The following is a 16,411-nucleotide window of genomic DNA, read 5'->3' as shown; positions in this document are numbered from 1 at the left end:
GTGTGTGTATCATTTACATGAAGCAGAGGGTTAGAGTGAAGAGAAGAGAGGGCATGTGTGTGTATCATTTACATGAAGCAGAGGATGAGAGAGAAGGGAAGAGAGGGCATGTGTGTGTGCGCCATTTACATGAAGTAGAGAGGACGAGAGAGGGAAGAGAGGGCATGTATGTGTACCATTTACATGAAGCAGAGGGTGAGAGTGAAGAGAAGAGAGGGCATGTGTGTGTCTCATTTACATGAAGCAGAGGGTGAGAGAGAAGGGAAGAGAGGGCATGTGTGTGTATCATTTACATGAAGCAGAGGGTGAGAGAGAAGGGAAGAGAGGGCATGTGTGTGTATCATTTACATGAAGCAGAGGATGAGAGAGAAGGAAGAGAGGGCATGTGTGTGTATCATTTACATGAATCAGAGGGTGAGAGAGAGAAGAGAGGGCATGTGTGTGTATCATTTACATGAAGCAGAGGAAGAGAGAGAAGGGAAGAGAGGGTATGTGTGTGTACTATTTACATGAAGCAGAGAGAGAGAGAAGGGAAGAGAGGGCATGTGTGTGTATCATTTACATGAAGCAGAGGGTGAGAGTGAAAAGAAGGGAGGGAATGTGTGTGTGTATCATTTACATGAAGCAGAAGGTGAGAGAAGAGAAGAGAGGGTATGTGTGTGTGTATCATTTACATGAAGCAGAGGGTGAGAGTGAAGGAAGAGAGGGCATGTGTGTGTATCATTTACATGAAGCAGAGGGTGAGAGTGAAGAGAAGAGAATAGAGCGCATGTGTGTGTGTATCATTTACATGTAGCAAAGGGTGAGAGAGAAGGGAAGAGAGGGCATGTGTGTGCACTATTTACCTGAAGCAGAGGATGAGAGAGAAGGAAGAGAGGGCATGTGTGTGTATCATTTACATGAAGCAGAGGGTGAGAGTGAAGAGAAGAGAATAGAGCGCATGTGTGTGTGTATCATTTACATGAAGCAAAGGGTGAGAGAGAAGGGAAGGGAGGGCATGTGTGTGTATCATTTACATGAAGCAGAGGATGAGAGAGAAGGGAATAGAGGGTATGTGTGTGTACTATTTACATGAAGCAGAGAGTGAGAGAGAAGGGAAGAGAGGGCATGTGTGTGTATCATTTACATGAGGCAGAGGGTGAGAGTGAAAAGAAGAGAGGGCATGTGTGTGTGTATCATTTACATGAAGCAGAGGATGAGAGAGAAGGGAAGAGAGGGCATGTGTGTGCACTATTTACATGAAGCAGAGGATGAGAGAGAAGGGAAGAGAGGGCATGTGTGTGTACTATTTACATGAAGCAGAGAGTGAGAGTGAAAAGAAGAGAGGGTGTGTGTGTGTATCATTTACATGAAGCAGAGCGTGAGAGAGAAGGGAAGAGAGGGCATGTGTGTGCACTATTTACATGAAGCAGAGGATGAGAGAGAAGGGAAGAGAGGGCATGTGTGTGTACTATTTACATGAAGCAGAGGGTGAGAGAGAAGGAAGAGAGAGCATGTGTGTGCACTATTTACATGAAGCAGAGGATGAGAGAGAAGGAAGAGAGGGCATGTGTGTGTATCATTTACATGAAGCAGAAGGTGAGAGAGAAGGAAGAGAGGGCATGTGTGTGTATCATTTACATGAAGCAGAGGGTGAGAGAGAAGGGAAGAGAGGGCATGTGTGTGTATCATTTACATGAAGCAGAGGGTCAGAGAGAAGGAAGAGAGGGCATGTGTGTGTATCATTTACATGAAGCAGAGGGTGAGAGAGAAGGAAGAGAGGGCATGTGTGTGTATCATTTACATGAAGCAGAGGGTGAGAGAGAAGGAAGAGAGGGCATGTGTGTGTGTATCATTTACATGAAGCAGAGGGTGAGAGAGAAGGAAGAGAGGGCATGTGTGTGTGTCATTTACATGAAGCAGAGGGTGAGAGAGAAGGAAGAGAGGGCATGTGTGTGTGTCATTTACATGAAGCAGAGGGTGAGAGAGAAGGGAAGAGAGGGAATGTGTGTGTATCATTTACATGAAGCAGAGGGTGAGAGTGAAGGAAGAGAGGGCATGTGTGTGTATCATTTACATGAAGCAGAGGGTAAGAGAGAAGGAAGAGAGGGCATGTGTGTGTATCATTTACATGAAGCAGAGGGTGAGAGAGAAGGAAGAGCGGGAATGTGAGTGCACTATTTACATGAAGCAGAGGATGAGAGAGAAGGAAGAGAGGGCATGTGTGTGTATCATTTACATGAAGCAGAGGGTAAGAGAGAAGGAAGAGAGGGTATGTGTGTGTATCATTTACATGAAACAGAGAGTGAGATTGAAGAGAATAGAGGGCATGTGTGTGTACTATTCACATGAAGCAGAGGGTGAGAGAGAAGGGAAGAGAATAGAGGGCATGTGTGTGTACTATTCACATGAAGCAGAGGGTGAGAGAGAAGGGAAGAGAGGGCATGTGTGTGTGTGTTATTTACATGAAGCAGAGGGTGAGAGAGAGAAGGGAAGAGAGGGCATGTGTGTGTATCATTTACATGAAGCAGATGGTGAGAAAGAAGGAAACAGAAGGTGTGTGTGTACTATTGACATTAATCAAAATTGAAAGAGAAGAGAGGGCATGTGTGTGTATCATTTACATGAAGCAGAGGGTGAGAGAGAAGGAAGAGAGGGCATGTGTGTGTATCATTTACATGAATCAGAGGGTGAGAGAGAAGGAAGAGAGGGCATGTGTGTGTACTATTCACATGAAACAGAGGGTGAGAGAGAAGGGAAGAGAGGGCATGTGTGTGTGTGTACCATTTACATGAAGCAGAGGGTGAGAGAGAAGAGAAGAGAGGGTGTGTGTGTGTGTCATTTACATGAGGCAGAGGGTGAGAGAGAAGGGAAGAGAGGGTGTGTGTGTACTATTCACATGAAGTAGAGGGTGAGAGAGAAGGAAGAGAGGGCATGTGTGTGTATCATTTACATGAATCAGAGGGTGAGAGAGAGAAGAGAAGAGAGGGCATGTGTGTGTATCATTTACATGAAGCAGAGGGTGAGAGAGAAGGAAGAGAGGGCATGTGTGTGTATCATTTACATGAAGAAGAGGGTGAGAGAGAAGGAAGAGAGGGCATGTGTGTGTATCATTTACATGAAGCAGAGGATGAGAGAGAAGGGAAGAGAGGGTATGTGTGTGTATCATTTACATGAAACAGAGAGTGAGATTGAAGAGAATAGAGGGCATGTGTGTGTACTATTCACATGAAGCAGAGGGTGAGAGAGAAGGGAAGAAAATAGAGGGCATGTGTGTGTACTATTCACATGAAACAGAGGGTGAGAGAGAAGGGAAGAGAGGGCATGTGTGTGTGTGTACCATTTACATGAAGCAGAGGGTGAGAGAGAAGGGAAGAGAGGGCATGTGTGTGTACTATTCACATGAAGTAGAGGGTGAGAGAGAAGGAAGAGAGGGCATGTGTGTGTATCATTTACATGAATCAGAGGGTGAGAGAGAGAAGGGAAGAGATGGCATGTGTGTGTATCATTTACATGAAGCAGATGGTGAGAAAGAAGGAAACAGAAGGTGTGTGTGTACTATTGACATTAATCAAAATTGAAAGAGAAGAGAGGGCATGTGTGTGTATCATTTACATGAAGCAGAGGGTGAGAGAGAGAAGAGAAGAGAGGGCATGTGTTTGTATCATTTACATGAAGCAGAGGATGAGAGAGAAGGGAAGAGAGGGCATGTGTGTGTATCATTTACATGAAGCAGAGGAAGAGAGAGAAGGGAAGAGAGGGTATGTGTGTGTACTATTTACATGAAGCAGAGGGTGAGAGTGAAAAGAAGGGAGGGCATGTGTGTGTGTATCATTTACATGAAGCAGAGAGTGAGAGAGAAGGGAAGAGAGGGCATGTGTGTGTATCATTTACATGAGGCAGAGGGTGAGAGTGAAAAGAAGAGAGGGCATGTGTGTGTGTGTGTGTATCATTTACATGAAGCAGAGGATGAGAGAGAAGGGAAGAGAGGGCATGTGTGTGTACTATTCACATGAAGCAGAGGGTGAGAGAGAAGGGAAGAGAATAGAGGGCATGTGTGTGTACTATTCACATGAAGCAGAGGGTGAGAGAGAAGGGAAGAGAGGGCATGTGTGAGTGTACCATTTACATGAAGCAGAGGGTGAGAGAGAAGGGAAGAGAGGGCATGTGTGTATGTCATTTACATGAAGCAGAGGGTGAGAGAGAAGGGAAGAGAGGGCATGTGTGTGTACTATTCACATGAAGTAGAGGGTGAGAGAGAAGGAAGAGAGGGCATGTGTGTGTATCATTTACATGAAGCAGAGGGTGAGCGTGAAGAGAAGAGAGGGCATGTGTGTGTATCATTTACATGAAGCAGAGGGTGAGAGAGAAGGGAAGAGAGGGCATGTGTGTGTACTATTTACATGAAGCAGAGGGTGAGAGAGAAGGAAGAGAGGGCATGTGTGTGCACGATTTACATGAAGCAGAGGATGAGAGAGAAGGAAGAGAGGGCATGTGTGTGTATCATTTACATGAAGCAGAGGGTAAGAGAGAAGGAAGAGAGGGCATGTGCGTGTATCATTTACATGAAACAGTGAGATTGAAGAGAATAGAGGGCATGTGTGTGTACTATTCACATGCAGTAGAGGGTGAGAGAGAAGGGAAGAGAATAGAGGGCATGTGTGTGTACTATTCACATGAAACAGAGGGTGAGAGAGAAGGGAAGAGAGGGCATGTGTGTGTGTGTATCATTTACATGGAGCAGAGGATGAGAGAGAAGGGAAGAGAGGGCATGTGTGTGTGTCATTTACATGAAGCAGAGGGTGAGAGAGAAGGGAAGAGAGGGCATGTGTGTGTACTATTCACATGAAGTAGAGGGTGAGAGAGAAGGAAGAGAGGGCATGTGTGTGCATCATTTACATGAATCAGAGGGTGAGAGAGAGAAGGGAAGAGAGGGCATGTGTGTGTATCATTTACATGAAGCAGATGGTGAGAAAGAAGGAAACAGAAGGTGTGTGTGTACTATTGACATTAATCAAACTTGAAAGAGAAGAAAGGGCATGTGTGTGTACTATTTACATGAAGCAAAGGGTGAGAGAGAAGGGAAGAGAGGGCATGTGTGTATCATTTACATGAAGCAGAGGGTGAGAGAGCAGGAAGAGAGGGCGTGTGTGTATCATTTACATGAATCAGAGGGTGAGAGAGAGAAGAGAGGGCATGTGTGTGTATCATTTACATGAAGCAGAGGAAGAGAGAGAAGGGAAGAGAGGGCATGTGTGTGTACTATTTACATGAAGCAGAGAGTGAGAGTGAAAAGAAGGGAGGGCATGTGTGTGTGTATCATTTACATGAAGCAGAGAGTGAGAGAGAAGGGAAGAGAGGGCATGTGTGTGTATCATTTACATGAGGCAGAGGGTGAGAGTGAAAAGAAGAGAGGGCATGTGTGTGTGTGTATCATTTACATGAAGCAGAGGATGAGAGAGAAGGGAAGAGAGGGCATGTGTGTGTACTATTTACATGAAGCAGAGGGTGAGAGAGAAGGGAAGAGAGGGGGCATGTGTGTGTACTATTTACATGAAGCAGAGGGTGAGAGAGAAGGAAGAGAGGGCATGTGTGTGTATCATTTACATGAATCAGAGATTGAGAGAGAGAAGAGAGGGCATGTGTGTGTATCATTTACATGAAGCAGAGGAAGAGAGAGAAGGGAAGAGAGGGTATGTGTGTGTACTATTTACATGAAGCAGAGAGTGAGAGAGAAGGGAAGAGAGGGCATGTGTGTGTATCATTTACATGAGGCAGAGGGTGAGAGTGAAAAGAAGAGAGGGCATGTGTGTGTGTGTGTGTGTATCATTTACATGAAGCAGAGGATGAGAGAGAAGGGAAGAGAGGGCATGTGTGTGTACTATTCACATGAAGCAGAGGGTGAGAGAGAAGGGAAGAGAATAGAGGGCATGTGTGTGTACTATTCACATGAAGCAGAGGGTGAGAGAGAAGGGAAGAGAGGGCATGTGTGTGTACTATTCAGATGAAGCAGAGGGTGAGAGAGAAGGGAAGAGAATAGAGGGCATGTGTGTGTACTATTCACATGAAGCAGAGGGTGAGAGAGAAGGGAAGAGAGGGCATGTGTGAGTGTACCATTTACATGAAGCAGAGGGTGAGAGAGAAGGGAAGAGAGGGCATGTGTGTATGTCATTTACATGAAGCAGAGGGTGAGACAGAAGGGAAGAGAGGGCATGTGTGTGTACTATTCACATGAAGTAGAGGGTGAGAGAGAAGGAAGAGAGGGCATGTGTGTGTATCATTTACATGAAGCAGAGGGTGAGCGTGAAGAGAAGAGAGGGCATGTGTGTGTATCATTTACATGAAGCAGAGGGTGAGAGAGAAGGGAAGAGAGGGCATGTGTGTGTACTATTTACATGAAGCAGAGGGTGAGAGAGAAGGAAGAGAGGGCATGTGTGTGCACGATTTACATGAAGCAGAGGATGAGAGAGAAGGAAGAGAGGGCATGTGTGTGTATCATTTACATGAAGCAGAGGGTAAGAGAGAAGGAATAGAGGGCATGTGTGTGTACTATTTACATGAAGCAGAGGATGAGAGAGAAGGAAGAGAGGGCATGTGTGTGCACGATTTACATGAAGCAGAGGATGAGAGAGAAGGAAGAGAGGGCATGTGTGTGTATCATTTACATGAAACAGTGAGATTGAAGAGAATAGAGGGCATGTGTGTGTACTATTCACATGAAGTAGAGGGTGAGAGAGAAGGGAAGAGAATAGAGGGCATGTGTGTGTACTATTCACATGAAACAGAGGGTGAGAGAGAAGGGAAGAGAGGGCATGTGTGTGTGTGTGTATCATTTACATGGAGCAGAGGATGAGAGAGAAGGGAAGAGAGGGCATGTGTGTGTGTCATTTACATGAAGCAGAGGGTGAGAGAGAAGGGAAGAGAGGGCATGTGTGTGTACTATTCACATGAAGTAGAGGGTGAGAGAGAAGGAAGAGGGGGCATGTGTGTGCATCATTTACATGAATCAGAGGGTGAGAGAGAGAAGGGAAGAGAGGGCATGTGTGTGTATCATTTACATGAAGCAGATGGTGAGAAAGGAAACAGAAGGTGTGTGTGTACTATTGACATTAATCAAACTTGAAAGAGAAGAAAGGGCATGTGTGTGTACTATTTACATGAAGCAAAGGGTGAGAGAGAAGGGAAGAGAGGGCATGTGTGTATCATTTACATGAAGCAGAGGGTGAGAGAGAAGGAAGAGAGGGCATGTGTGTGTATCATTTACATGAATCAGAGGGTGAGAGAGAGAAGAGAGGGCATGTGTGTGTATCATTTACATGAAGCAGAGGAAGAGAGAGAAGGGAAGAGAGGGTATGTGTGTGTACTATTTACATGAAGCAGAGAGTGAGAGTGAAAAGAAGGGAGGGCATGTGTGTGTGTGTATCATTTACATGAAGCAGAGAGTGAGAGAGAAGGGAAGAGAGGGCATGTGTGTGTATCATTTACATGAGGCAGAGGGTGAGAGTGAAAAGAAGAGAGGGCATGTGTGTGTATCATTTACATGAAGCAGAGGATGAGAGAGAAGGGAAGAGAGGGCATGTGTGTGTACTATTTACATGAAGCAGAGGGTGAGAGAGAAGGGAATAGAATAGAGGGCATGTGTGTGTACTATTCACATGAAGCAGAGGGTGAGAGAGAAGGGAAGAGAATAGAGGGCATGTGTGTGTACTATTCACATGAAGTAGAGGGTGAGAGAGAAGGAAGAGAGGGCATGTGTGTGTATCATTTACATGAATCAGAGGGTGAGAGAGAGAAGGGAAGAGAGGGCATGCGTGTGTATCATTTACATGAAGCAGAGGGTGAGAAAGAAGGAAACAGAAGGTGTGTGTGTACTATTGACATTAATCAAAATTGAAAGAGAAGAGAGGGCATGTGTGTGTATCATTTACATGAAGAAGAGGGTGAGAGAGAAGGAAGAGAGGGCATGTGTGTGTATCATTTACATGAAGCAGAGGATGAGAGAGAAGGGAATAGAGGGTATGTGTGTGTACTATTTACATGAAGCAGAAAGTTAGAGAGAAGGGAAGAGAGGGCATGTGTGTGTAACATTTACATGAAGCAGAGGGTGAGAGAGAAGGGAAGAGAGGGCATGTGTGTGTACTATTCACATGAAGCAGAGGGTGAGAGAGAAGGGAAGAGAATAGAGGGCATGTGTGTGTACTATTCACATGAAGCAGAGGGTGAGAGAGAAGGGAAGAGAGGGCATGTGTGTGTACCATTTACATGAAGCAGAGGGTGAGAGAGAAGAGAAGAGAGGGCATGTGTGTGTACCATTTACATGAAGCAGAGGGTGAGAGAGAGAAGGGAAGAGAGGGCATGTGTGTGTACTATTCACATGAAGTAGAGGGTGAGAGAGAAGGAAGAGAGGGCATGTGTGTGTATCATTTACATGAATCAGAGGGTGAGAGAGAGAAGGGAAGAGAGGGCATGTGTGTGTATCATTTACATGAAGCAGATGGTGAGAAAGAAGGAAACAGAAGGTGTGTGTGTGTACTATTGACATTAATCAAAATTGAAAGAGAGAGGGCATGTGTGTGTATCATTTACATGAAGCAGAGGGTGAGAGAGAAGGAAGAGAGGGCATGTGTGTGTATCATTTACATGAATCAGAGGGTGAGAGAGAGAAGAGAAGAGAGGGCATGTGTGTGTATCATTTACATGAAACAGAGGGTGAGAGAGAAGGGAAGAAAATAGAGGGCGTGTGTGTATCATTTACATGAAGCAGAGGATGAGAGAGAAGGGAAGAGAGGGCATGTGTGTGTACTATTCACATGAAGCAGAGGGTGAGAGAGAAGGGAAGAGAGGGCATGTGTGTGTGTCATTTAAATGAAGCAGAGGGTGAGAGAGAAGGAAAGAGAGGGCATGTGTGTATGTCATTTACATGAAGCAGAGGGTGAGAGAGAAGGGAAGAGAGGGCATGTGTGTGTATCCATTTTACATGAAGCAGAGGGTGAGAAAGAAGGAAACAGAAGGTTGTGTGTGTTACTATTGCCCTTAATCAAAATTGAAAAGAGAAGAGAGGGCATGTGTGTGTGTACCATTTACATGAAGCAGAGGGTGAGAGAGAAGAGAAGAAGAGGTGAGTGTGTGAGTGTGTCACTTTACCATGAAGCACGAGGGTGACGAGAGAAGGAAGAGAGGGCATGTGTGTATGTCTATTTACATGAAGCACGAGGGTGAGCAGAGAAGGGAAGAGCGGCATGTGTGTGTGTACATTTACATGAACAGCACTAGGGTGAGAAAGAAGGAAACAGAAGGTGTGTGTGTACTATTGACATTAATCAAAATTGAAAGAGAAGAGAGGGCATGTGTGTGTGTACCATTTACATGAAGCAGAGGGTGAGAGAGAAGAGAAGAGAGGGTGTGTGTGTGTGTGTGTGTCATTTACATGAAGCAGAGGGTGAGAGAGAAGGGAAGAGAGGGCATGTGTGTGTATCATTTACATGAAGCAGAGGGTGAGAGAGAAGGGAATAGAGGGTATGTGTGTGTACTATTTACATGAAGCAGAGAGTGAGAGAGAAGGGAAGAGAGGGCATGTGTGTGTATCATTTACATGAAGCAGAGGGTGAGAGTGAAAAGAAGAGAGGGCATGTGTGTGTGTATCATTTACATGAAGCAGAGGATGAGAGAGAAGGGAAGAGAGGGCATGTGTGTGTACTATTTACATGAAGCAGAGGGTGAGAGAAGGGAAGAGAGGGGGCATGTGTGTGTACTATTTACATGAAGCAGAGGGTGAGAGAGAAGGAAGAGAGGGCATGAGTGTGTATCATTTACATGAAGCAGAGGGTGAGAGTGAAGAGAAGAGAGGGCATGTGTGTGTATCATTTACATGAAGCAGAGGGTGAGAGAGAAGGAAGAGAGGGCATGTGTGTGTATCATTTACATGAAGCAGAGGGTAAGAGAGAAGGAAGAGAGGGCATGTGTGTGTACTATTTACATGAAGCAGAGGGTGAGAGAGAAGGGAAGAGAATAGAGGGCATGTGTGTGTACTATTCAAATGAAGCAGAGTGTGAGAGAGAAGGGAAGAGAGGGCATGTGTGTGTGTATCATTTACATGAAGCAGAGGGTGAGAGAGAAGGGAAGATAGGGCATGTGTGTGTACCATTTACATGAAGCAGAGGGTGAGAGAGAAGGGAAGATAGGGCATGTGTGTGTACCATTTACATGAAGCAGAGAGTGAGATTGAAGAGAATAGAGGGCATGTGTGTGTACTATTCACATGAAGCAGAGGGTGAGAGAGAAGGGAAGAGAATAGAGGGCATGTGTGTGTGTATCATTTACATGAAGCAGAGGGTGAGAGAGAAGGGAAGATAGGGCATGTGTGTGTACCATTTACATGAAGCAGAGGGTGAGAGAGAAGAGAAGAGAGGGCATGTGTGTGTATCATTTACATGAAACAGAGAGTGAGATTGAAGAGAATAGAGGGCATGTGTGTGTACTATTCACATGAAGCAGAGGGTGAGAGAGAAGGGAAGAGAATAGAGGGCATGTGTGTGTATCATTTACATGAAACAGAGAGTGAGATTGAAGAGAATAGAGGGCATGTGTGTGTACTATTCACATGAAGCAGAGGGTGAGAGAGAAGGGAAGAGAGGGCATGTGTGTGTGTGTCCCATTTACATGAAGCAGAGGGTGAGAGAGAAGGGAAGAGAGGGCATGTGTGTATGTCATTTACATGAAGCAGAGGGTGAGAGAGAAGGGAAGATAGGGTGTGTGTGTGTGTCATTTACAAGAAGCAGAGGGTGAGAGAGAAGGGAAGAGAGGGCATGTGTGTATGTCATTTACATGAAGCAGAGGGTGAGAGAGAAGGGAAGATAGGGTGTGTGTGTGTGTACTATTAACATGAAGTAGAGGGTGAGAGAGAGAAGGGAAGAGAGGGCATGTGTGTGTATCATTTACATGAAGCAGAGGGTGAGAAAGAAGGAAACAGAAGGTGTGTGTGTACTATTGACATTAATCAAAATTGAAAGAGAAGAGAGGGCATGTGTGTGTATCATTTACATGAAGAAGAGGGTGAGAGAGAAGGAAGAGAGGGCATGTGTGTGTGCCATTTACATGAAGCAGAGAGGGCAAGAGAGGGAAGAGAGGGCATGTGTGTGTACCATTTTCATGAAGCAGAGGGTGAGAGTGAAGGAAGAGAGGGCATGTGCGTGTATCATTTACATGAAGCAGAGGGTGAGAGTGAAGAGAAGAGAGGGCATGTGTGTGTATCATTTACATGAAGCAGAGGGTGAGAGAGAAGGGAAGAGAGGGCATGTGTGTGTATCATTTACATGAAGCAGAGGGTAAGAGAGGGCATGTGTGTGTATCATTTACATGAAACAGAGGGTGAGATTGAAGAGAATAGAGGGCATGTGTGTGTACTATTAACATGAAGCAGAGGGTGAGAGAGAAGGGAAGAGAATAGAGGGCATGTGTGTGTACTATTCACATGAAGCAGAGGGCGAGAGAGAAGGGAAGAGAGGGCATGTGTGTGTGTGTACCATTTACATGAAGCAGAGGGTGAGAGAGAAGAGAGGGTGTGTGTGTGTGTGTGTCATTTACATGAAGCAGAGGGTGAGAGAGAAGGGAAGAGAGGGCATGTGTGTATGTCATTTACATGAAGCAGAGGGTGAGAGTGAAGGAAGAGAGAGCATGTGTGTGTATCATTTACATGAAGCAGAGGGTGAGAGTGAAGAGAAGAGAGGGCATGTGTGTGTATCATTTACATGAAGCAGAGGGTGAGATTGAAGAGAATAGAGGGCATGTGTGTGTACTATTCACATGAAGCAGAGGGTGAGAGAGAAGGGAAGAGATTAGAGGGCATGTGTGTGTACTATTCACATGAAGCAGAGGGTGTGAGAGAAGGGAAGAGAGGGCGTGTGTGTGTACTATTTACATGAAGCAGAGGGTGAGAGAGAAGGAAGAGAGGACGTGTGTGTGTGTACTATTCAAATGAAGCAGAGGGTGAGAGAGAAGAAAAGACAAGGTAGGGGTGTGAACCAAATAGATTTTATTATTACAATCTGTCTGTACTGAGGCTCATCATTAACATAGGGGGAAACATTTCAGAATCTGAGTTTTCTAACTGTGAATCTTATATCATAGATCACTCACTTGCAGAGACATCTGATGGCTGAATTTTCTGTAGGTCTCCTTGTGCTCCTGTGTCTAGATTTTCATCACTGTGACCTGTTAGATCTAATAAAGAATACAATTAGTTTTATGGATATATGGATTTAAGTGCAGTTATCTCACACAATCTGATTATACAGTAATATTACACAACACATCAATATTAGAAAACATTACTAGTAGCTTCTGCCATAGATCTGTTACCTGCAGAGACGTCTGATGGGGATTCCACTGGCTGAATATTCTGTACAAGTTCTCTATGTGATCCTGTATATAGATTTTCATCTCTGTGACCTGTTAGTTCTAATAAAGAATAAAATCAGTTTGTTTTGTTAAAGGGACATTATACAATAGATTTTTCTTTGCATAAATGTTTTGTAGATGATCCATTTATATAGCCCATACAGTTTTTTTCTTCTTCTTTTTTTAAATGTATAATTTATTTTTAAATAACATTGCTTTGATTTTCAGACTCCTAAACAAGCCCCAAACTTTTAGGAGAATACTGATGTATACCTACTACAGCTTACTCCTGTTTGTGTAAAGGGTCTTTTCATATGCAAAGGAAGGGGGCGTGTCTGATATTTCCCACTTGCAATGGGTGTTCTAGCTACCTTTTTAACAGAGCTAAACTGGGAGCTTCTAAGTAACTTTTTAAATGGTTTTATACTGAATTTTTAAATCGGTATCTGTGCATATTTATAGTAGTGTCTATTACATGCAGTTATATGAAAATTGGTGTATACTGGGGGCGGAGCTAGCACCGCAACAAGATGGCGGCTTTTCTTTGAAGCTCCGTGTTTCAAAAGCCTAATTAGCCGTCTCACCTGGTTCTCATCAGCCTAAAAGCAGACCAAATGTTAGGTGAACACTAACAAAAGGAGGACGCTGTTCCTGTGTAACCAACTTCGATCTCCTGATAGCCTGCACATCGCTCCGTCGTTGAGACCTATTTCCCAAGTGCACCATAAAAGCATGATCACCGCATAACTCTGCCAGAGGTCCCCAGCCTGCGGTCGACAACTACAGAGAAGTTACGCTTCAGCAAACAGAATGACAGCTGAATACAGCCACTGAGGTCGCCGATCTCAAGGTAACTAAGCAGAGTGATTGCACAGGACAGCGACCTCAGTCAGGCACATTGCAGAGCTGCCGTAACATTGATCACAGGCTACAAGTGAATATACACAAAAAAATCAAGCAATCCCCCAACGCTGCTCAGAGTAAGACACGCATATATCCTGGATTGCCTCAGACACCAACGGTCACAAGTACCATCCACTATGGAGACTTCCATCAATAACATGTTGCGCAGCTTAATCATCATCAGCAAGCTCTCACTCTGGAGATCAGATCTGCCTTTCACTCGTTTCAGGACAGATCAGAGGTAGAAATGTCAGATGACAGCAGCCAGTTTACCTCTGATTCCCCAACCCTAAGTCAGCTATCTGAAGTTGCTCAATCTGAAGGAGACACAGCTGTTCCTGAGTCATATGAGGCAAGAGGACGGTCTAATATATTAATATATATTAATATATATATATATTAATATATATATATATATATATATATATATATATATATATATATATATATATATATATATATATATATATATATATATATATATATATAGCTCCTGGCCAGCTCTCAAAGTGACATTTGCGGAAAGATCACATCCCTGGCCCATTTACACCTCTTCTGCTGAACAAACAGCGTTGCTCATGTTTATATGGAATGACTTGGACTTTTGCACAGTATATGACTCCCAGAAAAAATAGTCCGCCTGCCATCCCCAAGAAACTAACCTGAACAAGAACTTTCAACGACTGTTTGAGATCTCTTATGTGAGAGCAGGAGTGGGATAGCTTAACACAGTTTAGATGTTATACCCAGCGCCAGTGAGTAATACTACTTTAGCTCCTATATGCAAGATCTCTTGACCGGATCTTATAAAATGACAGAAAAATTGTGGCTAAAAGGAGCGCTGAGAAAACCTAATATAGGAGTCTCTGCTAAGTAGAGTCAAAGAGGATTTATCTTTTTAAAAAATGTACATGTTTATTATAACAAAAATTTAAAAGCAATGATATTAGGCATTAGTCGAATATTCAAACCTCAGAGTTATATCTGGTTTACAAGAAATAAATCACAAGATTTGGTAAACATAGAAGGTACTAGTGAAAAAAATAAAAAAAATAATATATATATATATATATATATATATATATATATATATATATATATATATATATATATATATATAAAATGAAAAAGTAAAAAATTGAAAAATAAAATAAAAATATAAATATATATTGGGTGCAATTGCTCCAAAAAATGTGTGTATTATAAAAATCAGTGAAAAAAAATCAAAGATATCAAAGTTGTAAAAATAGGTGTACACCTTTAAAAGTCTTAATGTCAAATTCCTTGTGGGTGATATTTGTGAAAAAATGTGGAAATTGTGAAAGTTATATATATATGGTGTGAAAAAGTTAATTAAGAATAATCCCTTGTTGTAGAAATCCTAAAACTCTTCTAGATGATGGTATATATCCAATTATATCCTTTTTGGGATGTTGTTGGTGGTAATTAGCTCCTAATGTTCCTAGTGTTCCATTAGTTGAAATGAGTCTTCAAAATGTCTTCATTATCCTAAGTAAAGATAAAAATATATAGTGCAATATTGCTAATAAAATGTGGCTAAAATGGTAAAGAACTCACCAGATAGGGACCTGAGCCGTAAATACCAGTGTAATAGTCTACGCGTTTCAATCCTACTGGATCTTTCTCAAGACTGGTATGGCTCTGTATAATCCCTTGTCTTAAATAGGCTATTTGGTCCCAAAAGAAAAACCGCCCAAAAAAATTGCGCCAAAAAAATGCGCTATTTCCATTTGTATCCCTTAACGTTAGTATGCTGATCCGGATGTTCTTATTAACCGGATTTGGGCTATTAACTTCCTGTCCTTCTATCTATTGTCCTCTGTTGTATCTCGTAATCGGAACTGATTGCTCTGAGGACCGAAATCGGAAGTGGCATTCTACGTATGACGTCACTTCCGGAGTTTCGTTTTCATTCCGTAACAATTGGAGGGAAGAATCCCTATAGCGGTATGGTGGCTCAAGTCCTTTATCGGGAGTACAATTACCTTACAAGATATAGCCACAGATTACTGAATGACAATCTAATTATTATAATTTAAAGTATATGGATGCTGCTACGAATTCCCTTAAACACACTAATGCTCCTGTATGTTAAAACAAAAACCATACCTTAAGGAAATCATACCTTAAGGAAATATTAAAACCAATTTGCTGATGTTAAAAGCACACATTTGGCAGATGTAGAAAATATACATTTATCAGATTTTAAAACACACACTCTTGCCAAATATTAAAAAGGATATCAGAATGAAATTGCGATGTATCCATTAAGACCATTATATAAAAGGTACATCTTGCAAAAACATTATAACAAAGATTTAAAATTAAAATATTGAATATAAAATATTAGCAAATAATTACATGTTAAAAAAATCATTTAAATTTTTTTAATTCCAATAAACCATTATCTAAAATTAATATAGAAAATTTGTACATACACTAAGCGTACTATAATGTTTATTGAAGCCACATGTGATGTTTGACTGAATTAAAAGTTATAAATTATATTGATAATAGAATTAAAATTACTGATGTCGCCTGAAGGACGCTATAAAATTTCTATTATCTGTTAGACGATACTGGAGTGATCAGTCCATAGAGAGATCCTTATTATTAGAAAGTCCCAAAAAATTTAAAAGATTATGAAAAATCTAAAAACTTCTTAAAACCTTGTAAATTGTCGTAAAAGAGAGTGTTAATAAACAGGGAGATATTATAAAATAAAAATTGAAGTTAAAATCAGACTTAAAACTTGGAATTGGAGATGTAAAACAAGGTTATGGCTACTCTTATAATAAATGTAAAATTTCTGTATTGCCATTAAAACCTTTGAGGAATACGCAATCTAAGTTGAAAATCCATTTGGACTCTTCTCTCAAGAGTGACTTTTCGAAATCCCCTCCTCTCCAATTCTTTCTAATTTTGCTTATTCCCATATATCTAAGAGTTTTGTTGGAACTATCGTGGACTTCTTTAAAATGTTTATATCGGAGAAAATCTTCCTTTTTCCATTTAATCTGTAGCAGGTGTTCTCTTATCCTGTCTTTGAGTTTCCTGGAGGTTTGACCTATATATTGAAGTAGACATCCACACTCTATTAGATATATAATGC

At 42.2% G+C, this 16,411-nt stretch overlaps 1 protein-coding gene across 1 annotated transcript in view; it reads right to left on the bottom strand.

Annotated features, from left to right (window-relative positions):
* The window catches only part of LOC128643721 (gastrula zinc finger protein XlCGF26.1-like), a 132,219-nt gene that overhangs the window by 94,933 nt on the left and 20,875 nt on the right, over positions 1 to 16,411 (bottom strand). The window contains exons 6-7 of the mRNA XM_053696548.1: positions 12,337 to 12,435; positions 12,115 to 12,198 (exon numbers count right to left, since the gene is read on the bottom strand). Of these exons, the coding sequence (XP_053552523.1) occupies positions 12,115 to 12,198; positions 12,337 to 12,435 (183 nt within the window). The remainder of the gene's footprint in view (positions 1 to 12,114; positions 12,199 to 12,336; positions 12,436 to 16,411) is intronic.

The sequence above is a fragment of the Bombina bombina genome, unplaced genomic scaffold, assembly GCF_027579735.1.
Source record: "Bombina bombina isolate aBomBom1 unplaced genomic scaffold, aBomBom1.pri scaffold_307, whole genome shotgun sequence".
Classification (NCBI taxonomy): domain Eukaryota; kingdom Metazoa; phylum Chordata; class Amphibia; order Anura; family Bombinatoridae; genus Bombina; species Bombina bombina.
The sequence above is the reverse complement of the archived record's forward strand: the minus strand, read 5'-3'. Positions and strand labels throughout refer to the sequence as shown.